The sequence below is a fragment of the Scylla paramamosain genome, chromosome 23 (genome assembly GCF_035594125.1).
Source record: "Scylla paramamosain isolate STU-SP2022 chromosome 23, ASM3559412v1, whole genome shotgun sequence".
In the NCBI taxonomy this organism is placed as follows: Eukaryota; Metazoa; Arthropoda; class Malacostraca; order Decapoda; family Portunidae; genus Scylla; species Scylla paramamosain.
In genome coordinates this window covers 2101758-2129682 of record NC_087173.1, presented here as the reverse complement: position 1 = coordinate 2129682, position 27925 = coordinate 2101758, and the positions used below count along the sequence as shown (strand labels likewise).

General features: G+C 41.2%; 1 protein-coding gene across 10 annotated transcripts; it reads right to left on the bottom strand.

Moving 5' to 3' along the window:
* Window positions 1–361: 361 nt before the first annotated feature.
* LOC135111989 (glutaminase kidney isoform, mitochondrial-like) lies at window positions 362–21834 on the bottom strand. Of its 10 annotated transcripts, none has more exons than XM_064025748.1 (17): window positions 21608–21834; window positions 14829–16104; window positions 13200–13391; window positions 11722–11807; window positions 9521–9617; window positions 8976–9106; window positions 8733–8862; window positions 8225–8352; window positions 6243–6358; window positions 5367–5425; window positions 5031–5063; window positions 4502–4678; window positions 3751–3927; window positions 2971–3102; window positions 2300–2457; window positions 1828–1963; window positions 362–1536 (listed from the first exon to the last, which is right to left on the bottom strand). In XM_064025748.1, exons 2-17 carry the CDS (start codon window positions 16035–16037, stop codon window positions 1360–1362), a joined length of 3138 nt encoding a protein of 1045 aa, XP_063881818.1. In that variant the 5' UTR covers window positions 16038–16104; window positions 21608–21834; the 3' UTR covers window positions 362–1359. The 10 variants fall into 10 exon arrangements, with proteins under 10 accessions (XP_063881818.1, XP_063881816.1, XP_063881815.1 ...); XM_064025746.1 differs by lacking the exon at window positions 6243–6358 and adding an exon at window positions 6779–6894 and having other exon boundaries at window positions 21499–21823; XM_064025745.1 differs by lacking the exon at window positions 6243–6358 and adding an exon at window positions 6779–6894 and having other exon boundaries at window positions 21579–21822.
* Window positions 21835–27925: the final 6091 nt, after the last annotated feature.

The window sequence follows — 27925 nt, the reverse complement described above, 5'->3', positions numbered from 1 at the left end:
GCAAGTATTCGTGAAGCACTGGTAATACATTCATGTGGTGATATTGTGATCTCAACCACATTTTTATCACTGAAGAGTTTGGTCGTTCATTGCATCTTTTTTTTTTTTCCTTAGTGAGTTTTCTACAGACACGTGTTCTTGTAAAGCAGACTTTCTGCAGACGCGCGTACACACACACACACACATTATATATATATATATATATATATATATATATATATATATATATATATATATATATATATATATATATATATAGTGTGTGTGTGTGTGTGTGTGTGTGTGTGTGTGTGTGTGTGTGTGTGTGTGTGTGTGTGTGTGTGTGTGTGTGTGTGTCAACCAGGAAAATAACGAGTACATCTGTCTAAAAACATGTTTATTTTATTTATTTATTTTTTTTATAAAAATCATGATATGTCTCTCACATACAGTACCTGGCCCACCAAAACGAGTTTTAAAATAATATATCAGAGGTAATAATAATAATAATAATAATAATAATAATAATAATAATAATAATAATAATAATAATAATAATAAAGAACTTTAAAAATCATAATTTGTCAACTTTTTGAACACTGCTTCTCTCTCTCTCTCTCTCTCTCTCTCTCTCTCTCTCTCAATAACCTCCTCACTTCTTTTGCAGAGGATTGTAAAATTGTCTTTCAAAGCTTGTCTGAGTGCACCAAACACTTATCTTAGCAATGTACTTGAAAAACCAACTGCCGTAGAACACAGGGCTTAAGAAAGACAGATTATTGCTTTCATCAGTCATAACAACATATTAGATGAAGAGAAAGAGATGGAAGATAAGAACTGATTATCCCTGGAAGGTAGCTTACTCAGGATGGATTTAGGCATCAATTGTCATATACCTTATTGAAACATTTGAAACATGAGCTTGGAGTGAGTCTGGCCACCCCTGCTCTCTCTCTCTCTCTCTCTCTCTCTCTCTCTCTCTCTCAACCCTTCCAGTGATGTTGATAGGTGAAGAACAAGTACGTAGATGAGAAGGGCACTGTAAGAAAAGCATCCTTACAAATGATGACAACAATAATATTCACCAGGCCACAGACAAGTCAAGATCACTTCCTCTCACATCTGGTGCCCTGTTCAAACTCCACCTGAATTCTCCCTTAAAAAAAAAAAAAAAAAAAAAAAAAAAAAGTCCACTAAATAGTAAGACTGCTTATTCATATACTAAACTACTATGTACTTCATTGACTACTGTACTATTAACAGACAACACCATGGAACTGTAGCACCTCATAATAAGGCTGATACCATGATGGCTTGAGCTGATGAGTGAGTGACTGGCACCTCCTTAACACTGACACCAATCCTGATGCAATGACATGTTTAGCTGCTGTTGACTGATACCAAGGGTCCATTTTGCTGCTTGCTGATTTCTGCGTACTCTTTGTAGGATATTGGGAGCTTGATGCCCTTCTTCTTGCAACAGTTGGTAATCAGCTTGGCACATCTGGGGTGGTCAAAGCTCTCGGCATCGTCCAGTGGTGTTCTGCCCCATCGGTCCTGAGGATGGTCAGTCAGATAGTTGTTAATTCAGCATAGTTTTCTTGTAGAGGCAGTGGGAAGTAACTGGGCTTTTTTGGCTTTTCATCCAATTTTTTGTGGCCTTGATCAATATCCTTCACATGTAAGGAGCTAAATAAGTTCGTGAAATAAGAAAGAATCCAAAAATTATGTCTAAAAATGAGTGGAGTAATATCTGAAACACCAATTACCTTGTGTTAATAATTCTGTAATGAAATGAGAGCAAACCAAGAGTAGCTACATTGTGAGGCTCTTCAGGTCCCGACTTACCTTGGGCAGAGGACCCACATTACAGTTGTTGAGTAAGAAGCTGACTATTTCATCATGGCCCTCTGAGGTGGCCACGTGGAGAGCTGTGCGACCATCATAGTCCTTGGCCTGCATGTCTGTGCCAGCCAGTGCATGCCTGCCAGGACAAGAACAGTGACAATGATGAGGATAGTAGTGTGTGGAATGTGGTGCTGAGAAAACCTAGGATGAGACAGAAACACTTGATTTCTCTAATGTTTTTAAGTCTTGATAATAACAAGAGAACTGATTGGAATGTGGTGGTGAGAAAGTCTACTAAGATGAATCAGAAACACTTGATTTCTCTGATGTTTTAAGTATGACTTTTTAGAGGGAAACAAAAAACAATTCTCTTCATAAAATAGAAATAGAGTGCTTGTATTTTATTTTGTGCATTCTCATAATGATAATAGTATTATGGGATGATATTAAAAGTGAAAATAATAGGTTATACCGTCTGAGGGCTGACATGTCCCCTGCAGCTGCTGAGAATAGGAGATCAAAGAGAATCTGTGCCTTGGACTCAATCTTGGCAGTGCGTGGGTCTTGCTTGGGCTGGTTGAACCCTCTCAGGTTGTCAAAGTTGTGGAAGTTGAAACGAGACACCATTTCCTGCACCACAGAGATGAACCAGTTGATATGTATTGATAACATATTGATTGATTGACTGATTGATGGAGTGATTAATTGATTTAAGGTGCCACACAATTCATTATGCATCAAATAGGTAAGGATTCTTTACAGTGATTGTCCTATGCAAATAAAAATGAAAAAGCAAGATGGAGAATAACAATGATATCATGTGCAGCATTCAGCAGCACCAACTGGCCAGTAATAATGACATCACATATCTTGAAAAGGACTCTTGCAATTATATTATGTACTATGCAGAAGCAAGTAGACAAAAATAACATCAAAGATAAAGACTGATGGTTCATAGAATTAGATAAGTAACAGATAATGGATATGTTTCATGCAGGGGCTGCCAATTGCAACTTCCTTTATGTCCTTATTTTCAGACACTTTAACTTATCCTGGTAGTAAAGTAACAAATCTCACAATAAATATGAAAACTCAGGACTGACTTATCAAATAAATAACAATCCTAACATTTAAATTACTCACCATGCAGAACTGAACGCCACGGCAGGAATTCCCATTGGCGTCAAGGGGAGGAGACCAAAGGCAGATACCCATGGTGTTGGGGATGACCAAGAGCACACAGCCAGACACTCCTGACTTAGCCGGCAGCCCCACCTACCAGAACCAGAAGGTGAGAATAGCAGGGAGTGTAGTGGTGGTAGTGGTGCTAGTTGTATCAGTTACTATGTGTGGGTAAATATGTACAAAATGAAGCATTGATGTATATACTGCCTAGAGAGAGAGAGAAAGAGACAAAGAGCAAAAAAAATATAGAGACAAGGATGGATAGAAGAACATAGAGAGAAATCAGAATACCTACAGATAAAGAAAATTAAAAAAAAAAAATAAAAACTGACAATGGAAAAACATACAAAGATGGAAAGAAGACAGATGAAGAGGCTGAGAGGAAAAGGATAGACAAAAACAGGCTAAAAGAAAAAAAGACACAGATGAAGAAATTAAGGATAAGACTGACACAAACAGGTTGAGAGAGAAGAGATGAGGAGACAGAGAAAGACTGACACAAACAGGTTGAGAGAAAAAACAAACAAGGAAGCTTAGGAAAAGAGTAACACAAGCAGATTGAGAGATGAATGACACAGATGAGATGTAGAGACAGAGAGAAAAATTGACAAACAGATCAAGGGAAACAAAGGGCTAAGAGACAGTGAGCATTCAAACCACCCACCCACATGAAAAGACTCACACAAACAGATGAAGAGAAACACACTAAAAGAGACAGAGAACATTCAAATCACTCACATGGAAGGCAAACTGTCCAGAGTAGTTGTACATGCCGCAGGAGTGCATGAGTGTGAGGGTGTTCCTGACGGCATCCACAGTCAGCACTGGGTCGCCTGTCAGTGGGTTCAGTCCCCCGTTTGCCAGTGTGGCTGCCATCACTGCACCTGACTCCGCGGTGATCTCCAACGAGCATAACTGAGGGGTGATTAGAACATGTAATTATGAGAGTTTTAAAATAGGATAGGTCATATAACATGAAACCTCTTGTTATGACTTCCTATGAGCTTGAATGAATGAGTAATCTCCAGCAAGCATAACTGGGTGATGAATAGAAAGACAATTATGAGGATGTTAAAATAGGATGCCTACTGAAACCTCTTGTATCAGGATGCTAAGATTTCTATTGAACATGAAAGAGGGAGAATGAAAAGATAATTAAAAGGATAACACACATGACACTCAAGCTTTCTTTTTGTCTACATAATTCCTTAAGCTTTCCTTCTCCTTCTCTTTCTGTTTATCTACATTCTTTAAGCTTTTTTCTCCATCTGAAATATCCCTTAGGCTTCTTTCTCCTTGTCTCCATTCTTTAAGCTTCCTTCTCTCTGTTTATAATACCGCTTAAGCTTCTTTCTCTTTGTCTACATTCCTTAGGGCTTCCTTCTCCTTGTCTACATTCCTTAAGCTTCCTTCTCTCCATCTACAGCACTCCTTAAGCTTCCTTCTCTTTGTCTACAACACTCCCATCCACAAGCTGACAAGAACAAACCTGGAAGTAGAAATCTAGAGACTCATGCAGCTTGTGGTTCTGAGGGAAGCACTTGTTTTCCCTCATGAAGTAAGCAAGAGCAAAATTCCGGTCCGCACACTCCCGCTCCGAGAGGAAGACAGAGTTGTTGAAGCCCAGATACTCTTCTCCTGCCAGACGCTTGTACACCTTGAACATCTGAAGCACAAGTGATTAGTCTAGAAGTTTCTACTCATAACTTCAATACATACATCATTACAACACTGAATATCAACAACAACTTAGACAAAATTCATGTGTGAAAGGTTACAGCAAGGTTCTGTATTTATGTATCATCAGGTGAATATATATACTCATACTTTCTATCCATGTATCATCACAGTAATAAGTATCATCAACAACTTAGATATAACTCATGTGTGGAATGTTACTGCTAAGTTCTGTATTCATGTATCAACAGGTTATTTTTCTGTATTAGTCTAAATCATCTAGTTTTCAGTATGGAAAGGAAGTTTGTATGAAATGAATTTGTAATCATCTTCATACTCACATAGTCAAACCGGTCTGCTGCCGAGAGCTCAGGCTGTGGAGGAGAAATAACACTACAGTAATACATTTACAACATTGTTTCTGCATGATACTTTATTTAGTAAGGTAAAAAACTACTGCTTTTTAATCTTGAATTTTCAAGTGGTGGAGTGGTGTGTATAACTCATATACCTATACTTTACTTGAAAATATGATGATTTAGAATTCAAAACAGGACATTATGAACTTGACTCAATCCTGTAAAGATGCAAATATGTACATAGAAATCAGTGAAATGTATGATGTTCAAAGATGTCTGCATATGCTGATATGGGACACAAACAAGAAGTGAACCTACTTTGATAATAGCCGCTGTCATTATTGCTCCTGAGTTGATCATGGGATTGTGTGGCTTGTCTGTGGAGAAAAGAAGAGGAGTACAGCTGAGGGTACAAACCCAACCCTTGCCGAACACCTATTCCTGCTCAGGTTTAAATGCATTGTGCTTTGATTGGACTTTATTAAGACATTTGCATCAGTACTACTACTACTATTACTACTACTACTACTACTACTACTACTACTATTACTACTACTACTACTACTGTTACACTGCTTGTAGTAAGCTTGTTGTATAAAATAATCAGTTGTGTTAGTGTAAGTTTTAGTTAAGTCCAAAGCTTTATGTAAACAGATTAATTACAGAGTGGCAATTTAAAAATAAGTATAGGAGCTTGAAAGTGGGTATAATGAATTAACATAACCTGACTTTTCTCATTCAGGTTAATGCATTTCAAGCCAAGTGAATTCATATCAGGGCTGAAGCATGCAGGAAATGGAGGAAAGGTTTGGCAGAGAAAGGAAGGATGAAGAAGGAAGTAGTAAGAAAAATGAATGAATAAACAAGAGAAAAGGAGAGAAAGATAATGTAAAAAAAAGTCAAGAGAAAGCACAATAGACTAGTGTTGACAGGAAAAGGGAGATAGAGAAAAGATGCTTGTAAAAGATATTGATAATAGGAGAAAATTAAGAGTTGATTATGTTGGTAGAAACTTTTTTAAAGTTGTATGGTGCCAGCTAGATTTACAACACAGTGTTAGCTCTCTCAGTGAGAAACTGCCATGAGCCAAGATCAAACTTGGGAAACTGAGCACTGGGTAAAAATATCCATAAATTTCAGGGAAGCATAAAAGGAGACGGAAAGCAGCAAGAGGGATGTCAGCAATGGACCTACTGTTATAGTCGAGACACAGTTCGTTGTGGTATCGCCCCGAAGGCTCCATACCCACGTAAGAGTGAACCTTCTCGGTCTCTAGCAAGCCCACCGCTGCCGCATACATGAAGGCATAGCTGGGGGAGAGTAGGGCCATGTTACCTTCTCCTGCTGCTCACTCCTGCTGTCTGGCTGGATGACTTTTTGCCTTATGCAGAAATTACCTTTTGCTCTTTTCTGGTTGTCCATCTGGCTTTCTGTCTGTCTTGCTGGTACATGTACCTCACCATGTGTGATATTGTGCTGTGCCTCTCTCCCTGTCCTTACTGGTTATTAATTAAAAGCTTCAGTTGTGATTAAAAATTGATCTGTTATCCCATCGGGCACAACAAGGGTTCAGCTTTCTCATGAAGAGAACAGGCATCTTGGTGAAGGACTCGGTCTAAAGGCTGGACACAAAATCACTCTCCATCACCCTGGTGGAGTCTTTTAGTTCCCACCCACGGCCACAGCCATGCACATGCACCTCCCTTTTCCTCTTCCCTGTCACTACTCACTGGAATAATCAAGGACCAGCTCATTGAAGTAGCGTCCCGAGGGCTCCATCCCGACATAGTTGTGCATGTAATCACAGCCGTTCACAGCCAGGCCGATGGCGTAAGTCAAAGGCTTGCTGTGGCAGGCCACCAAAAGAAAAATGTCACACAACACTAACTCTCAACTTCAGAAACTTATGTAAAACACAAAAATTGTACAGCTATCAACACGCATGAGCATCCTAGACTCAGATGCTACTTGTGAGAGTTAAAGGAAAGGAAGTTAGTAGAGTCATTATAATGTTGAGCATTAAGGGTTTGCATACTACTTCTAATAAATGTGAAAATCAAATTGTTTTAAGGTACAGTGGAAAAATTGGATGCTTCTAGTACAGTATGTAAAAGAGCCTCATGAAGAGATTCTATGTTCTTGGAAAGAGGAATGTTTTAGGAATCTAAGAGAAGGATGGAGTGTGGGAGCTCAATGGATGGTGGGGCAGCAGGACCTCACTAGTCTGTTCTTAGGGAGAGGTGTTGGAGAACCCCTCAATATATTATGATGCTAAAGATATGAAAGTTATTTCTTTACATACTGGCAAACTCAGTTTTTGTTACTAACTCTGAACAGAGTTTAAGTTTAGGTAGTGAAAGATATTATCAGTCACATGCTCTATCCTACAGTTATTTAGAAGTTCTTTTGGTGATGTAGTCCAGCAACTGGATATGACGAGTGCACCATTATCAATATGAAAATGAAATATTGACAATTTTGTTTTGCTGTCCTCTCATTATGAGCAGGAAAAGATGGACTACATAGAAAAGCACACTCAAACAATTATAAAATCCAGTCAAACAAGCAATCACAGGAAATTATGGAAATATATACAAATGAATCTGAATATATGAACATTCATTTAGCAATCTTTAAAAATTATGAGTGAAATAGTTTTATTCTTTGTCATGATTTATGAATGAAAAATTTAGACTTGCAAAAGGATATTAAAAAAGTTTCCAGCAAGAATATTAAAATTGCATGAAAAATAGATTTTAAATCTACAGTTGATGTGAATTGATGAATTTTCATTTATGTACCTATTTATTTTTTCAAGGGAAAGTAATTCATTCATATATTGAGATTCACCTGTACTATGTCCCATTTTCATTCTTACAAGCCAGAGAAGTTTACATCCTTATGGTAGACATCTTTAGTGCTGATGTGAGCTACTTGTAGAGATACATCATAATACTAGCTATCAGTCTTTTTACATCATCCACCTTTACCAGACTAAAGCTGACAAACTTGGATAACATATTGCATTACCCTGAAACTTTCCATTGGCTTCTGTCTTGTGGAGAGCACCAGATTTAAAGGAAGAGGACACCCATGTATCAAAACAGCATGATAGGACTAGGAGGAAGATTCATGTTTGGTGACCAGAATCTGACTGAGGGATGCTGAGGACCCACCTGCAGGACTGTATGGTGAATGGCACATCCACATCACCAAGAGAGAACCTCTGGCCATCCACAGTACATATGGCCATTCCCCAGGACTTGGAGTCAAAGCGAGCCAATTGTGGGATGTACTCTGCTGGCTGTTGGAAATGAGAATGCCTTGAAGGAAAGCATTACAGTAGACTCTCTATATACATTCTCGGCTACAAGCTAAAAGAAAGTAAAACCCTCGAAAGATAAGTGAAAGCTGTTGACTGCATAGAAAGAAAATAACCTTTTTTTAAACTATTAATTTCTGTGACAGCCTTCAAAGAGAAGTGAAAGTTGTTGACTTGTAGAGAGAGGGAATAACCTTTTAAGACCTTAATAATTTCTGCGACAGCCATGTAATCCTTGAATGGAAGGATGAAGGGATGAGATCACTGAAATGCAGGGATAATACCAAGGAAAAGAGCAGTTAAGTACTTGCACAAGGAATGGAAGAGACAAGGTGTAATGTGCAAGAAAAGAAAGTTATTACCTTGCCAGAGTGGTTGGTATAGCATTTGTTATAAATTTCTTCCATCTGTTTGCAGAAGCCCTGGAAGTCTGGGATGACAAAGTTTGCCGAGAAAGCCTTCACTACGATCTCCAGGTTCTCTGAGATGATGCTGAAGGAGGGAGACAGGAGGTGAGTGCTGCAGGCCTATTAGATTGTGTTCAATATTCTCTCTCTCTCTCTCTCTCTCTCTCTCTCTCTCTCTCAGATGCATGCAATACATACCCCATAAAAGTTTCATAGTCAATGTCAAGTGAAACAAACTCGCTGCCCAGCTGGTCCTGCAGTTTCTTGAGGTTCTGTCTTGTCTGTTTCAAGCGGGGATCAGACGGCCGCATACCTGTCGCCGTCAGCCCCTACACCAGGAGAAAAAGTGTTATTGAATGTGGAAGAGGAATACCATATAGTTTCGCTCATAAAAGATGGGGTGACTAAATATAGAAGAGGAATACCCTATAGCTTGATTTATAAAATGACTTCTCAGTTTATTAAATCTCTCTCAAATTAAAGGGATCATTTAAGAAAAAAGAAAAAAAAATTGCTCTGAATGGTTTTACATAGCAAGGTTACCTCAGAACTTGTATAAGCATTTACCTTGATAATTTGGGCATGTCTTGTACAGCTTGTCTTTATAAACTGAGATGTAGTAGTCAAACATGTCTTTTTATAGTGAGCCTTTATTTTATATCAATGGGCCTTTTTTTTATGCATATTTTGTTGCCCTTGACCGGTATCCCTCTCAAAGGAAAAGCAGGCATCTCAATACCTACCATGAGGAATTTGTTGATGTTGATGGTCCTCTTCTCCTCATCACCGAACATCTCAAAGAGCCGGTTCTCCACATGGCCAAGGTGCTGTCTGACCAAACTGCCGGGGAAGGAACGTGGCGTATTAAAAGACAGTGAAATAGCAAATGGATACCAGACATCAACATTCAACAGAACTTTATCTCCTTACCAGTTTCAGGTAGTATAAAGTTCTATAGTAGTTCCTCTGAGTATGGTGTAATATATGGTAATGGTGCTCTTATTATTTATGGGGGAGAGTGCACATGTTTACTGATACGGTGCTGCGCGTATAGGGTAGGTGGAGGGGTATTGTAAGGGCATTGGTGCTTCAGCCGTGCGCGCTTGCAATGCTAATGGTCACATTGGTAACGTGCCAGGTTCTTGTTGACTGCTAAGCCTGTCTCTAGCAATGACTTCCCATGGCCTGTCTATCCCCTCTTATTATTTCCATGATGGTCCAAAGGGGCGTGACAATAATGATGATGGTGATGATGATGATATTAGTAATAATAATAATAATAATAATAATAATAATAATAATAATAATAATAATGATAATGATAATAATAATAATAATAATAATAATAATAATAATAATAATAATAAGTAAGGAAAATGAAAAAAAAAACAGTGACCGACTAAACTTCAGTACATATGCGTAAGAAAATCAAGTTGACACTCCGCTTACTGGCACAGAACCAAGAAGCCTTCATACTCACTCCCTGCAGTTGTAGGAGATGCTTCTGTTCAGGAGCAAGGACATGGGCGAGAGGGGAGTATGTGAAGCACTGGACATTATGGAGGGAGACGACAGGGGCGAGAGAGTGGCGGTGGTGGAGGGGCGAGGGAAGGTGAAGGGGGACGTGGTGGTGGTGGAGGGGAGAGGAAAGGTGAAGGAGGTGGTGATGGTGGGGGCGGATTTGGATAGGCAGGTAGTGTCTGGGTGGGACTGTGAGGGCACGTGACAGGGCATGGGAGAGGCACCGCCCTTGTCAGGGGCTTTGTGCCTCTCCCCCTCGCCTTGGAGTAACGTGATGCCTGACACTTTTACGAGTTTAGATGACTTTTGTTCGTGTGCTCCTCCAGCAAAGGCCAAGGTTTAGATTGTTTTATTGGTGAGTTTCAGTTATGGTCCTTTTTATCTTGTGTTCTTGCAAAGTCCAAGGTTTGGTTGACTTCAATGGTTAGTTTTCCTCCGCAGTTTTTTTTTTCTTTTCTTTTTCCTTGTATTTTTTTTTTTTTTTATATATTATTTTCCGTTTCAAAGGCCGACGTCTACTTGACTATTAGTACTTTTGTTTAGCAGTGAACCGTTTTCTCTTTTATCCTCAAGAAGAAAAATCAGTCCACGTGTCACACTTCACGTGTTACACTTTCCCAGTAGAGGGACGCACATCCTCTCACCTCAACCCTTCCCTTCGCACTGAGGAGTGTAGCTGGCAAGGGTGAGGACTGTTATAGCTGTCTTCCCCCGGTGCTAATATAGAAGCGTGATATAGGCGTCGGGAATGAGAGCTACCCTTGCACCTTTGGCCTTGCTGACAAAAGAGGGTGCGAGCTTGCTGGCTCGCTGGCTGGCAACCATCATAATAAGTTATAAATAAAGTGTTTATATATATATATATATATATATATATATATATATATATATATATATATATATATATATATATATATATATATATATATATATATATATATATATATATATATATATATTGATGGGTCGCGCCTGAAACTTGACGGAAGGAACCGCTGAACCTGAGAATTAACATGATGGAAATAGTTACGCCTACCGTCAGGTGTTCCCACATCCATCCCCTCACTTACTCCTCGTTCGTTTCTTCATTCACTCACTAATTCAAACACACAATACTGGACTGAGTGCAGTAATAATAATAGTATCGACATCTCATCCCGCACCACCTGCCAAACTCTAGACAAATGAGTCACCACTGCTTTCTCCTTTAGTGTTCTGGAAGGCCGTCACGAGGACCTGCTGGTGACGCAGTGACGACAAGCACATTGTGAAGTCATGCACAAAAGGACGGTAGATGGATGGGTGAATTTTTTTTTTTTTTTTTTTTACTCTATTAGGTCAAGAGAGAGAGAGAGAGAGAGAGAGAGAGAGAGAGAGAGAGAGAGAGAGAGAGAGAGAGAGAGGATAGATTTACATTACTTACTTTGATTTTTCTCCCAGTTTCTTGCTAATCTTCTCCAGTTCCTCTTCCTCCACGGCCTGCAGTAGCGCTCGAACTTTCTCCGCTTTCTGCAACACGACAGAGATTTCCCCTTCAACTCACTCACTGCTACATACTTTTACTTAATCACCTATACCGGCTTTTAAGACACTTGCTTTTCTAATATATTCTCTCTTAGTTATGTGGACGGGAAAAGAAGATTAACCTGTTCTCTGCCTTCTGTGTTTTAAGTGTTAATAATGGATGACCATTGCAGGATTTAGGCTAGCTATGCAGAATCGTAAGAAAAGTGCCATACCGGGCACCACCGATATGGCACTGTCATACGGGACACCATTTGCACTCGATACAGACAGATGGTATATGCCATAGTGGAACGTGTTTTTATCTATCGGGAATGGTATCCGTGGTTGCAAGCCAGTTTAGCGTCTCCCCCACCCACTCCCCACAGGCGGCGGCAAGGACAGTGAAAGCCGCGGGAACGCCGACGGCGCAGGGTAAGAGGGGAAGCACCGATGCGAGCGGCGGCGTCTCCTCCCCCCCTCTTCCTTTTGAAAATGCAAAATCCTTTCAAAATCCCAATAACTCTCTAGTACCTGTTGAATTCAGTCAAGATATAAAACACAGATACATTTAAAACTACGGACCTAAATTTAAACCAGTGTTCATTACTGATTTCTTTATGTTTGTATAATAATCGTAAGAAAAATCGTGTCAGGAAGGCGAATAATTAAAGCGAAAAGTAAGGAAAGGAAGGATTTTTTTTTTTTCATACAGCTCTTCTGGGGACACCACGTGGGAGTATAGTGTGTGTGTGTGTGTGTGTGTGTGTGTGTGTGTGTGTGTGTGTGTGTGGGAGGGGGGGGACGTACCTTCCTTTGTGGATGTTAAACATAAACGTTCGCTCACCGCTCAGGTTAATAATAGTAATGATGGTGTTTATAATTCTTGCCGCCGGCACCAAACCGTCCTTGTGTCCCTCATGCTTTTCTCTCGAGTGTGTGTGTTGATTTGGATCATACTACTGCTGATGCTACTATTACCCCTATTAATTACTGCTGCTTCTACTGGTGCTACGACTGCTACTACTTGCATTTTGTGTTTTTTTTTTTTTTTTTCAACTTTTCTCTACTACTACGACTACTGCTGACTACTACTGCCACTGCACTACTTCTACTACTACTACTACTGCTACTACTACTACTACCCTAGGGCACCATGTCCCCTCCTCTCACACCATATTACCCCATATCAATCTATTTATCTATCCGTTTATCCATCTTATTTGTCTGTATCTGATCATTCACCCATCCATCTACGATATAAATTATTCTCTATCCACCTATCTGTATGTCTGTCTGTCTATCTGTCTATCTGTCTGTCTGTCTGTCTGTCTGTCTGTCTGTCTGTCTGTCTGTCTGTCTGTCTGTCTCCCTCACGCCCCACATCCCCATTCCTACCTTGGACTGACTCTTGGTTGGCGGCGCCGGGAAATGGTGGAAGCTGTGACGACGCAGAGAAGCCAGCGCGGTCGGGGGCGGTGCCATGGGTTCCTCATCACTCTCCGCGTCGGTGTTGTTGCCGCTGCCCTCGGATGACTCCTTGATCACGTTAAGAGACAACTTCTTGGAGTGTGTTTGCTGCTCCTCGTCCTGCTTGGCGTGGTCAGTCGTGAGAGAGACGAAGGGGAAAAGAGACAAGGGTGTAGTTCTCCAGAATGATGCGTGGTTTTTTGTTATTACTTATTATTAGTGCATGGTATTAGTACTGCGTCGCGTGGCCAGTTGCGAGAGAGACGAAGAGGAAAAGAGGCTAAGGTAAAGTTCTCCAGAATAATGCGTGGTGTATATTACATATTATTTTACATGATATTAGTGATGGTAGTGGTTAATGTTTGTGTGTGCTGTAAAAGAAGGGTTCCAGTGGTTAATGAGTAAAGAAAAGGGGAAATATAGATAGAAAAGAGTAAATAAACTTGGGTAAAGATAAATATTAGTGTGTTAAGTAAAGAGAAAAAAGGAATAGAAACACTGCACTGATATAGACTGTTATGTGATGTATGTTTAGAGGAACAGCAATCATATGCATAAAAACTTTCATTAGAGGTTTTAAGCTTATCAGCTACGAAGACATGAGCATTCGAATACTTTATAACATGCAATGCTAATTCATCTGTATATATTCATCCATTTATCTTAGGTGATATTAAACACTAAATTCCCAGTGCGATTCAACAAACAAGGATCGTAAAGGAAATTATAAGCATTTAAATCCTTAAAAGTAATACAGCGGTGCAGACGATAACTTGCGCAACAAAGGCAGACAACATAAACAGGCAAACAGAAAAGTGTATTGGTACTTAGGTAAATTTTGTCCTCCCGTGTGATGACTTGCAAACACTGGCAGCATTTCAAATTGCTCACCGGGCTCAACTACGCGTCTCATGTCAGTTTTTATCGTTATTGTCTTTATGTTTTTGGATGACTTAGTGGAGGAATGTGGTTTGATCGTGTATTTTTAGCATAAGTTTCATATATTTGTTTGTTTATTTATTTTACTTTATTTATTTATTTATTTATTTTATTTCATTTATTTATTTTATTTATTTATTTATTTATTTTTATTACCGTTTGTCCGAACGAAAAGAGTGCAGTTATAATTTTCGTAAGTTGTGGGAGGGCATGGGCAGCAAAAATGGGGTTCTTTTTTGCCATGATTGGATATGTACTGAGGTCAAAGTTATGTAAGATATTATATTTTCCGTTTAAATCAATGCATGTGTGAAAACTTGGGGCATTTTGGGAAATTTTGAGAATCTTGACACTCTCTCTCTCTCTCTCTCTCTCTCTCTCTCTCTCTCTCTCTCTCTCTCTCTCTCTCTGTCAATTTAGCGTATGGACATTTATTCGTATGTTGGTTTCTTACAATGGGAATAGAATAGACATTTAATTTTGGTGTGTGTGTGTGTGTGTGTGTGTGTGTGTGTGTGTGTGTGTGTGTGTGTGTTTACAGTACAAAGTCAAGCCACAAATGACGGACTGACACTACGAACCAAGCGGGAATGATGACCAAGGGGGAGAAATACTCACGGAGGAGTTGGAGGAGTAATCTCGTGCCCCGCTTAGCGGCTGCATGGCTTTAGGCAAGAGGGCGGGACTCATGTGGGGGAGGAGGTGTCTCACTAACGCATTGTCCATCGCTAACTGGTCGCTAGAGTCATTGTCAGAATCCTCGTCTTCTACTTCATGTCTGTGTCGCATCTCGTTGCGTCTGTGTCTGCTGCGCGCGTGTCCGTTTTTCATGTGATTGCTCCTCTGTCTTGGGTTCCCTGTCTCCCCCTCGCTGTCACTGAGAAGGTCATCGTCAGCGTCGTCTTCTGTCATTACTGTTATCTGTGGTAAGTCTATCTCGGGGTTTGCAATGTGGTTTTCCTGGTTTGTTTGGTCTTTCACGTCACTTACAGTCTTTTCTCGAGCTTCCATTGGATTTTTATCTCTAGTTTCGCCGTCCGTTTTCTCTCGCTGTCCATTTGTTTTGTCGACGCTGTTCACGATCGCATTTTGTTTATCCGTGACTTTCCTATTTTGCTCCACCTGATTCCCTTGTCCCTCACTACCCCTTATCGACTCATTTACTAGTCCAGAGTCCTTATCCTTTACTGTTCCGGTGTCATTTATAACTAAATCATTTACAATAACTTCTACAGGTCCGTTATTCATATTTTTCACTTCCCCTTGTATTATCTCTCCAGCATTAACTTCATCATTTATTTGTGAGCCATTTAATACCGGATCCTTTAGTTGGAAGTCATTTAGTACTGGATTCCTTTCTTGTGAGTCATTTAGCATCTGATCTTCTACCTGCACTTCATCCTTGACGTCACTAGGGATTGACAAGACGTCCTTCATATTACACGTGTCTTCAGTATTCTTTATCATCGCGTCTCTACCTTGAGTGGAATCCTGAGTAGGCGTTCCCTCAGTATTACGTTGAGCTGCGTCCTTCACTGGGTTGTCCTGCAATATTTGTCGTGTTTCCGTCTTGCTGAGTGCGCATTTCGTCTCCTGCTGAGTCCCGTTCTTGTTGTGTTTACTGTTCATAGTCTTGTCTGTGGTCTTAGCTTTAACCTGATTACTGTCTTTAGTAGCGTTCTTAGTCTGTGTACCGTTCCTTGTCTTATCCTGTACGTGTCTCGTTTCCATCTTGTCCTTCCCTTGCCCCGCCAGCTTGTTTACCTCGGCCTTGGCTGGGGCAGGATTGGGCCGCCCTGCAGGGGAGCGGTTCTGGGCCTTACTCATGTCGCCTGGCCTTCCAATAGGTACTTGCGGTGGGTCCTTGTTCACTGATTGTCTCCTTGTGTTGATACTGAGAAGGGATAAGAAATGTATAATGAGTCCCTTATTAGTCACTCCATTTGTAATACTGATGGAGGGGATAATGTGTGTGTATGTGTGTGTACTGTACTGCTGTGCTCGGTGTCACTACCTTGGCTGTTATTTCGCTGCCTGAAGACACTGGGACATGTAGCACCGTATGACTGTTAGTGGGCGATGCTTGATGTTGTTATTGGTGATGATGGAGAGAGAGAGAGAGAGAGAGAGAGAGAGAGAGAGAGAGAGAGAGAGAGAGAGAGAGAGAGAGAGAGAGAGAGAGAGAGAGAGATGTGAAAGGAAAAGAAAAAAGAAAAAAAAAAGGAGAGGGAAGGGAGAAGGAGGAAAGGAAATAGATGGAGGAAAGAAAAGAGGCAAACAAAGAGAGAGAGAAAAGAAAATGTGTGTGTGTGTGTGTGTGTGTGTGTGTGTGTGTCATCTGCATAGCACTTGATGCCAAACAGCTATTCAAATATGCATAGCGTCATGTTCATGTATTGCGAGGAGACGAGAGCTGAGGCCATGCGACCCAAGTATCGTGCACTCTCAGACTGTGGCGCCTGATTTTTATTACTTCTAACAGGCTGAAGTGGAAGGTGTAAGTAGTTTGCAGGAAGGCTTTTATGATGTCAGGGATAAATTAACGAGGATTCTACGTTATCAGTCAGAAAATACCCATGAAAATCCATCTCATCATTTCTCTGGCCTTTGAAAATTGTCATAATGGGAGAACAAAACGTTTAGGAATTAGAGCCTTTAGCGTGTGTGTGTGTGTGTGTGTTTCTAAATTTGGCTTTACTATTGTCAAGGAAAACAGGTAGAATGTTTGACGCAGGCAGGCTGGCGGCTCCGACTTCGCCTCGTCTTGACTTATCGAACATACAGTGGGCGTGTGCAACGTAGGCCGTCACACACACACACACACACACACACACACACACACACACACACACACACACACACACACAAGCGCGTGTACCGCATTAAGTGTTGCAAAAATTTGTATTGAAGTTTAATTTAGTTTTATGTTACGTTTTTACGATATCTATCTTGAATTTGACTAATAATTATCTTTAGTTATCAGTGATTTGTAAGTGAATGTGACCCCGAGAGAGAGAGAGAGAGAGAGAGAGAGAGAGAGGAGAGAGAGAGAGAGAGAGAGAGAGAGAGAGAGAGAGAGAGAGAGAGAGAGAGAGAGAGAGAGAGAGAGAGAGAGAGAGAGAGAGACTTGTCGAGAACATCAACTAACAACAGCCAACAACCACCACCACCACCACCACCATCACCAACAACGAAGAACAAGAAGTTGAATGCATAAACCATAAGGCTTATGCGTGTTTGGCTAAGCTAGACGGAACCTTCAGGCGCTGTGTAAGGTTGGGCTAATTGAGGCTCAAGTCACCTGCCTCAGCTGTACGTAGAGTGCCGTGGGAAGCAGGTGTGTTGCTGTTGTAAATGGTGGTAGCGATGGTGGTGATGATGGTGGTGGTGGTGGTTGGGAATGCTTGTGGTATGTTTTGTGATGCTCAGAGAGAGAGAGAGAGGGAGGGGAGGGGTGAAGCCGTAAACAGTGAAAAGAAGCAAAGGAGGAGAGGGAGTAGGAGGAAAGAACGAGGCGGAGAAATGAAAGGAGGAAACAGAGAGATAAGGAGAGTATAGAGAAGAAAACAAATAAGAAAAATGTAGGAAGGAAGGAGAAAGGAATTAGGAAAAAGGGGGTGAACGGAGAGAAAAAAAAAATGAGGAAAGAAAGACGACAGAAGGATAAGAAGGAACGAGAGAGAAAAGGAAAAAAAAGTAAAAGAAAAGGAGGATAGACAGAAGAAAGACAAATAGAAAGACCAAAGGATAAGAACTAGAACGAAGAGCAGTACCGAGAGAGAGAAAAAGATAAAAAAAACAACAGAAAAAAAGAAAAATAACTATCTATGGTGCCGGAATAAGATCGTGTTACTGGATAGGGTTACAAGAGAGCGGTACCTATTCTCCCGCGAGCAGAGAAAGGTAGCGCTGTGATGTGTGCAGGTGAGAGGCAAGGCGGGGTAGTCACAAGTATGTTGGGTGCTGGTGAAAGGGGAAAAATGAGACAGCCAGGTAGATAAGGGTAAGCGTATTAAATCATGGAAGTTAGGTTAGGAGAGAGAGAGAGAGAGAGAGAGAGAGAGAGAGAGAGAGAGAGAGAGAGAGAGAGAGAGAGAGAGAGAGAGAGAGAGAGAGAGAGATGAATTTGAAACAAGCGTTAAGGAAGGTCAAGAGATAGGAAAGGTGTAAGGAGTAAAATAAAAAAAAATAGATAAGGGAGGAGAAAGAGAATAAATAAATAAGGAAGAAAGATGGTGAAAAAAAAAACAGACAAAAAGGAGATGAAAGGATGAATTTTAAGTACTTACCTTTTTGAATATTAAGGAGATAGTGAAGGTAACTAAAGGAAGGGAGTAGGAAAAAGTAGGCACAGATAAGATAAAGGAAGAAAGGGAGGGAGGGAAGCTTTAGGTTAGGCAAAGGTGAAATAAGGGAGGTACGTACACTTGAAAGAAGAAGGGAAGATTAGACAAAGATAGGAAAGGTGAACGTACGTGAAGGAAGGAAGAAGGGGAGGGAAGAGTTATGCAAAAGTAAGATAGGGAAGATGTACGAAGGAAATGAGTGAGGATAGGTCAGGCAGAGGTAAGATAGGAAAGGTACTGAAGGAGGGAAGGAAGGGAGAGAAGGTCAAAGGCAAGACGGGTTAAGGTGACGTAAGGTAACAATTAAGAAACAGGACCAATGCTTAAGGTATGTACGTAATAGGACTTTAATGCCAGTGTGTGTGTGTGTGTGTGTGTGTGTGTGTGTGTGTGTGTGTGTGTGTGTGTGTGTGTGTGTGTGTGTGTGCTTGCCAAGATTACTGGATCTTTTATTGGCTGAGAAACTAGTGGCTTTGTGAACTGAACATCCTGGTAGGTATATAAGGCTAGGTTTGTCTCTAGGTAATGCGTTGTTGTGGTGGTGATGTGTGTGTGTGTGTGTGTGTGTGTGTGTGTGTGTGTGTGTGTGTGTGTGTGTGTGTGTGTGTGTGTGTGTGGTTGTCATTTGTTACGTATTACCCCATTCACTTTTCTGATGCTCTTGTATTTATTTAGGTACCTTTGTTGTTGTTGTTGTTGTTGTCATTACTACTGTTACTACTATTACTATTACTATTACTACTACTTCTACTACTACTACTTCTACTTCTACTTCTACTACTACTACTACTACTACTACTACTACCACTACCACTATTGATGCTGCGTGTGGGTGTATTGAAGAAATTTTCCCAACACTAAACGGCTTGCAGAAAACGGGTAATTTCGGGGCAAGAAAGGCACAGCGCGAGCATTTATCTTAACACTGGGCGCGCTTTTTTATTTTGATTTTTCTTTTTGAGAGAGAGAGAGAGAGAGAGAGAGAGAGAGAGAGAGAGAGAGAGAGAGAGAGAGAGAGAGAGAGAGAGAGAGAGAGGCAAGCAGAAAAGAAGGTAGACAAACAAATAAATAAGCAGCCGGAGGGACATACATACATACATACATACATGCATACATACACACAGAGATACAAATAGAAAAAGAGACAAACAAACAAACAAACAAACAAATAAGCAGGTAAGTAAGCAAACGGAGGGACAAACAGACACAATATTCTCAATTATATTTTTTTCATGGTGTCCGTTTGTAGCCTCATATTTACTTTCTCCTGACCAGAGAGAGAGAGAGAGAGAGAGAGAGAGAGAGAGAGAGAGAGAGAGAGAGAGAGAGAGAGAGAGAGAGAGGGTGGGGGAAGCGAGTAACATACAATAATATTGGAGTAACTACATATTATCTAACTACAGAGAGAGAAAGGGAGAGAGAGGAGGCGTGAATGGCTGGCACGTGTAATGTTGGGGCAGGTTTTGGCTGAGCGACTGACCGAGGGAGGTGGCGAAGGTAGTGGCGGTGTTGTCAAGGCTATCCAGCTCGCCACCTTAAGAGTTTTCCACTTGCTGCAGTCACTCGGGTCTCCTGCCTCACCACTACGCGGCCCAATCAACTCCCCACCCTTCTTCGTCTTTGTGCCTGTCATGCTTTCTTCTTCTCCTTCTATGACTGATTCCTATTCTCTCTCTCTCTCTCTCTCTCTCTCTCTCTCTCTCTCTCTCTCTCTCTCTCTCTCTCTCTCTCTCTCTGTTTTGTCTTAATTCTACCTTGATTTCCGTGCACGAGGGAAATATGAAGGAAGAAGGAAGCAAAAAAATCTGAAGGAAAAACAAGGGAAACCAATCAGGCGGATAACAGAAGACGATCGTTGCTAAGAGTCAACAAAACACGTGTCCAAGAAAGTATAAGAACGAGAGTGCAAGACTAAGAGACTATGAGAACATTTTCCCCGCCAGTTTTTAGTACGGCAAGAAAGGACGGGTTAGGTGATTCTCGAACTCGATCGTGTCGTAAAGGAAGAGAGAGAGAGAAAGCCACGTGATGCTCCTCGCTTGGCTGGTCGCCTCGCCAAGTTGGGATCACAAGGAACAAGTATTCTAGAGCACCGCAAATAGCAAAAACAACGTGTCCACTCTCTCTTCATATTATCCTGACCTACAGCATTAATAGTAGAAGGCAGACACGAATAGAAAAAGCAGAAAGAACCAGTAAATTCTAGTGCACCGCAAATAAATAACGTGTCTTTATATCATCCTCACCTACACCACTATCACGAGGAGGTAAACGTATGTAGAAAGCAGAAAAAAAGGAAGGTGAACTCGGTGATCGCAGAATGTATAAGGTACGAAGAGGCAAATGGATGAAAAATAGTATCTTTTCTCTCCATTTTTATTATCCTGGCGTACGACATATGTATTAGGAGCCAAACCCGTTTAGAAAGAGCAGAAAAAAAAAAGCTGAATTCGCTGAGAATATGTAAGTATGATTAAGCCTATGTATCTTGCAGGATATGTATCATCTCAACAAGTGCCGCGAAAGTAAACAAGTGTGGCTCATTGGTAAAGTCCTGGGATAACACATGCATTGCCATGAGTTCGAATCCTGCTTAGTCCTTCATTATTTCAGCATTAACATTATACTGGCAGCTGGACACACTTGGGGTATCGGAGTGTATCGGAGTGTGCCAGTGTCAGTTCAAATCCCGAGGAAGGAACACTGACGGAGGCGCAGAAAACTGACAAATTTCCTGTAGTCACTCTGTCCTGTCTTGTTACCTGGCGGGGAAGGGAAGAGGTGTGGGACGCGGCTTACCTTCCCTTCAACACCAACATTCATTAACACCTTCAGAGACCACCACTCATTAACTCAAGATCGTCTCTCTTATCACCTGGACTTTCTGCAATCACCCTGCGTGTTAACCGACGAGAGATGAAGAGGTGTGGGGCGCGGCTCACCTGCCCCTCAACACGTCAACAGAGACTCAATGCACGCTACCACGTCTCCTCCCCATGCTGCACTCTATCTCTCTCCTCACCAGGCACACGGACACACAGCAACGCCCACCTGTCACTGCACACGCCGCCGCCACACTGCGGTTGAAGGAGGCTCCCTGGTGTCCCTCACTCTTGGCTCTGGACCTGCCGCCACATAAACATTAACTCATTCAGTGTTTTCCTTTTTGCGGGATGCGTCCCGACGGCGCGGCAAGGCAGGCGAGGAGAGGCGAGGCGAACCGGGTGTCCCAAGCCGACACGCGCCCTAAAAACCTTGATCATTTATTGGGCAGCGAGTTACTTTGCCACGCCCCCGCCATGACGGCTTGAAACTCGGCCCCTCGTTGGTTGGAGTCAAGGAGAGGACGTTTACTGATTGGCTGAGTGAATGACATTGGCGGCAGTAGTGGCGAGGGTAGTAATGGTTGGCAGAAGAAATTAATCGCCCCTACATCAAGCCACACTTGTCATGTCGCACCCCACGCAGCTCCGCCTCACTTTTCTTCCGAGTATCGTTACGCTGGTGATGTTTATGGATGGCTGGACGTGCTGGCCGCTACCTGCATGAGCTGCCGCTGATCACTGGTGAGGCACATGTAATACAAGAAGCTGCAGGTGACTTAGAGGTGCTTGTGTGCACACCCAGTAGTCTGAAGTTGCATGTACTAGAAAAAATACGTAAGGTACCTGGATTACAAGGAAGAAAGATACAGGCAATGGAAGATACACTGTAAATAGAATGTAACACAAATAATTTGCATTCACGATTCAATTCAGAATACTATTTAAAATTTTGAACAAGAACGAAAAAAAAAAAAACAGCAAATACATTCAAGTTTCAATTCAAAACGCGGCGATATAAAATTCTGAGTAAGCAGCGAGTCGAGAAGCCAAACTTAGGGATGAAGTGTGTGGAGTGCGCAACGGTTTGTTTGAGTTGTTTTCATCTTGTGCTGGTCTGCTTTCGTTTTCTCTCGAGACGGCAGACTCGCAGCCTTTCCCAGAAGCAATGTCTAGTAAATTGTAGCCTTGTTTTTTTTTTTTTTTTCGTCTTTTCTCGCATTCTTCTTTCCTCTCTCTCTCTCTCTCTCTCTCTCTCTCTCTCTCTCTCTCTCTCTCTCTCTCTCTCTCTCTCTCTCTCTCTCTCTCTCTCTCTCTCTCTCTCATATAGACACTATTTTTTTTTACAATAGTCTGTCTGTAGACGTTATGAATTGGTCTGCAAGTTTCTCTTTTGCACACACATATGCATACCAAGGAACGGTATCACAGGTTATAGTTGTATCTTCTTTGTCTGTCTGTCTGTCTGTCTATCTGTCTCTATGTATGTATGTATGACTGTTTTTATGTCTGCTAGCATTCCCATCTGTCTGTCTGTCTGTCTGCTGGCATGATAAGCCTCAATTTGAAAGGTAAATTCGTAAATAAATAAATAAATAAATAAACAAATAAATAAATAAATGTGAGTTATTAAAGAAAATCCTAACATATATCTTAAAGTTACGACAGGAGCAAGAAAAGACGGATAAAAGTAATTCGAGATAAGTAAAGGAGAGTTATGAAAATGATAAATGTGTCTAGGGGAAAAATAAGTTAATAAATGGGTAGATAAATATATAAGTGAATAAAGAGAGAGAGAAGTTACGTAAGAACTGGCTTACACTATGTTCCCTGCTTGTTTGTGTGTTTTGTGTGTACACGTGGAATGTTTCAGTGAGAGGAGACACAAGATTAAGCAGAAACACTTTATATCTCGCACGTGCTGATTGTTGTTTGCTTAGAGGATATAAAACATATGAGAGAATCTTCACGAAGCCAGCAGGCCTACACGTGGCAGTCCTTGTACAGAACATTTACACATAAAATCTATCATATCATTCTATAAATTTACATTATAGTTGAAAGCTTCCTATTAACTTTAAGTCTCTCCCACTCTAGTTGTCAATCACTTCCTATTTAAATTCTAGCTCTATCAAACTTGAACCCGTTACTTGTTGTCCTCGTCAGATTACAAAGCCTAAAGATTTTGGCTACATCGCTCTAATTATAGATGTTATATTTACAAGACTGGTAGGTGTAGTAGGTTGTATATTTCTCCTTGCAGTACCGTATGTGTCCATGTTTATGTCTTTGTTCGTATGTGTGCGCGGGGGGAGTGTCAGTGTGTGTGTGTTATGTGTGTGATCTTGCCTGCATCACTCCTGTTATACATGTCGTGTTAAGACTGTGAAGTGTACTAGCTTTCATATATTTCTCAGCTTGTATATCCCCCCTTGCTGTGCCGTATGTCCGTGTTTATGTCTCTGTTCGTGTGTGTTGGGGGGGGGGGGATGGCAGAGTGTGTGTGTGTGTATGTGTGTGTGTGTGTGTGTGTGTGTGTGTGTGTGTGTGTGTGTGTGTAGGGCAGTGAGGCATAAACACGGTGTCACTGGTTCATCGCGTGGCTGGTCAGGAAGGTGCCAAATGTGTCTGTCTGTGGCCCAGTTTTACTTTGGCAACAACCGAATCATGCAATGTTGTGTTACCCACGTTGTGTTGTGGTGGGTGGCCCGCTGTGCTTTGCGTCTACCCCGCGCCGCCAGCCATCCATCGCTTTTTACGGTTAAATTTATGGGTCTATTTCCGATTATTCGCAAGGACAGCGTGAGGAAGTTGAACAGTCTCCAGATTTCCCTTTTCTTCTTTTTAAGTGAATGTCTGTGCGGTGAATTTATGGATCTGTTTCTGATAATGTGTGGTGAAATCAAGTCTGTTTCTGATCATTCTTGAGGAGCAGTGAATAGAGTTTAATAGTTTACAGATTTTTTTCTTTTCTTTCTTTTTTTTTTTTTTTTTTTTTCAAGTGGAAGTCTGTGCGGTGAATTTATGGTTTTGTTTATGATAATTCTAGAGGGAGAGTCTATAGAGCTTAACAGCTTATAGATTTTATTTTATTTCGAAGTTGAGTTTATGAATCTGTAATAATTCTTTAGAGGCAATCTGTGGAGTTTAACAGTTTTCAGATATGATCGGTGTGCCATCGTGAAGTGAGTGTAATTCTCTAGTTATACCTTACTGACCATTAACTACTAAAGGGATTATATTTATGGTCCTACTTGTATGATAAGATACTAGCCCGATATACGTAGACTTCAAATAGCAACAGATCTTTACGCCTCAGCTTTTTACCGAACCTACAGAAAAATATCAGTTCTCCGGCAGAGTTGCAGATGACTGGAATAGACTCAGTAATAAGGTTGTTAGTGTCGAGTCATTAGGGAGCTTTAAAAGAAGACTTGATAAACATATTGACAGGGATGATATGTGGATAGATGTTCAAGTTTTATATAAGAACTGCCACATGTAGGCCTGAAGATTTTTGGAGTTTTCCTTATGGTTTTATGTCCTCTAAAGAAGGAAACTGCTTTAAGATTAGAAAAATAAGATGCGTATGTTCTCTCATCGCCACAAACATGTTCCTAGCGTTCTTGCGTTCTAACTTAACTAGGTAACGACACTACACTACAAAATGTTCTCTCACCACACATACACATACACACATACACATACACACTTATCTTCCTAGTGTCCTAACTAACTTAACTAGCTAACGACACTGTTCTACACCCTGGAATTTGAGAAAAGCCAGGATAAGAGAAACGGTGCATTGGAAGATGTAAAGATAAGTCCTGTCATCACCACACGAACACAAACTTATGTTCCTAGTGTTCTTGCATTCTAACTATCCTTACAAGCTAGCGACACTGTTCTACGCCTTGGAATTAAGGTAAAAAACAGATAAAAAAAAAAAGTGTATTGGAAGGTCTAAGATTTCTCATGACTACACGAACACACGACCACATAGACTTATGCTCCCAGTGTTCTTATATTCAAACTTAACTTATAATTAAATTAGAGGAAAACCAACTAAGGGTAATGATGTATTGGACGATGTAAGATCTGTTGTTTGTGGGGAAGGTATTGCTTATTGGTATTGCGATACGGGAATGTGTTTTGTTTACACGTGCACGAAGACGCAGTGGAGGTTAAGGGAATGCAGCGCGTGTGACCTCAATTAGTAGCCAGGTAGCCGATTTGGCCTCTCAGAGTGGGCACGGCAATGCATCCTAATTAAAACGATGAACAAACTACCGAACATTGCGGCCAGGAGGAAGAAGAAGAGTAATAATTAGGACAACTACGAAACGCGGACCAAAGCGTCGAGACGAGAAGTGAAACATCGCGCACTAGATTTATAAGATAGCATTACCCTTTTGTAGAGTCCTGTAGAATGTTAGCAACTCTTTAAAGCATCTGTGGTTAATGATAAACGTTATAAAAGGCAGTAATGATATGAAGTAAGGAGTAAAATTAGTGTAGAAAGTCTTAGGACGAAAAATAAGTATGACCGGACGCTGATGTCACTCTTTGCTCCCCCAGCCGTGGTCGAGGAAGGACGGCACCTGCACCACGCCAAATTTATCCCTTTTTCACGCTCCCTTTCCTGTAAGTAGGACCTTCATTAACTCCTGCTGGTGTGTAAATGAATATGGAATAAGTACAGCGCTTTAGAACACTTAGATAGACGGAGTTAATGGGTACTGGGAGGATAATCGCAGGGTGTTCTGAGTGAGTGGCAGGCCTTGTAATGGGGGACAGAGCTTGAGAGGCTGGAGTGAAGTACGGGTTAGGAGGTTTTGATATATGAAATTAATGAGTATTTTCTTAATATTTACATATTTCTAGATGTGTAAGGGTATTTCTAGATGTTTGAGGTGAAACAGAACAGTGACAGGACAGAAGGGGACAGACTGGATTGAGTTGAGCTGGGTCGAGGCAAGTACAGTTCAAGAATACAAGGGTACAAGGATGGAATACCAGTAGCGTCCCATTCACATCTACATGCACACTCGTGTTGTGCCGCTGTTTGAACCAACAGTCCATCAGTACAGCGGACTGGCCACTTGTTACCCATTGAGAGTCTGTGTGTGGCGACAACGTTCTCAGGGTGAGGCCTTGGCTGGTAGGCTGTGGGAATGCCCGTAATGGTGGCAGTGGTGGTGGTGGTGGTATCTTCCGGGGTAATTTTTACTTAGCTATTCTGTTGCAGCTTGAACTAATACGAATGCAATGCAAGATTCTCTCGCTGGCTAGGCCGTGGGAATGCCCGTGCTGGTGTTGGTGGTGTGCGTGTTGTTTTCCGGGGTATTTTTTTCTTAACTGTTCTATTGCAGCTCGAACTAATACGAATACAGTGTAAGATTCTCCGTCTCTTGGTGATCTCAGGGTGAGGCCGTGGCTAGCTGAGTAGTGAGAATGCCTGTGATGGTAATGGTGGTGGTGATGGTGGTGGTGTGTCGTCTTCCGGGATATTTATCATCTAAACTGTTCCATTACAGCTTGAAATAATAATAATACAATGTTCATGTTTAATCATTATGTGATTTTGGACTTTTCGGGTTGTTGACGTATGGGTACCTTGAGTGGGGTCTCTCTCTCTCTCTCTCTCTCTCTCTCTCTCTCTCTCTCTCTCTCTCTCTCTCTCTCTCTCTCTCTCTCTGTTTTCAGGCTGCTGAGGCGTCGCGGAGTGTCTTGACTGATGCTGACTAATCACCAATCTGATACTCGCCTGATCGTTTGGTTTCACCTTTTACCGATGCTCCTCAGATAATAGACTGGGAAAACTTACAAAACACTGATGTCATTAATTTGTTGTGCGGAAGTTATTAATAGTATCAGGCGCTCGTCACACACACACACACACACACACAACGTACATTAGCTGTCATTGTTAGGAAGAAAACTGAAGGATTCGTTTCTCGGTACCACCTTAAACATTGTGTAATAATAACAATAATAAAAAAAGGATAATATTCACGTAATATTAATTGATTCTTCAGTGAACAGTTAAGGAATAGTTATTTAACAGTGAACGTTAATTCTAGTCGCGCACTTAAACCTTGAGTAATATTGAATAAAAATAAATGAAGGAATAGAGTCATGTAACATTCATTTCGAGTCTTCAGTGTACTGTTAAGGAATAAGATCGAATTAGTTAGCAGTAAACGTTAATTCCAGCCTTGAGTGAGAACAATAATAAAAATGGAATAGATTCACGTACATTGTCAGTCTTCAATGTACAGTTAAGGAATAAGGTCGAATTGTTGACTTAATGCATAAAACTGACTCGCATCCATACAAAACGCTTGTGTTCCGCGTTCGAATCAAGATTAGCGAAGCGCCTCACGCCGCTCTGCATCATCCCCGCGCTGCTCCATCTCGACTAGCCCTTCGTTATGTAGGAGGAATTCTGGACAAGGGCAACAAAAAGGGAATGGCGAATGGCGGACTGACTTGTTGTGGTTGGAATAATGTGTTTTGTAATGGTGGTGGTTTAAATCTCATCCGG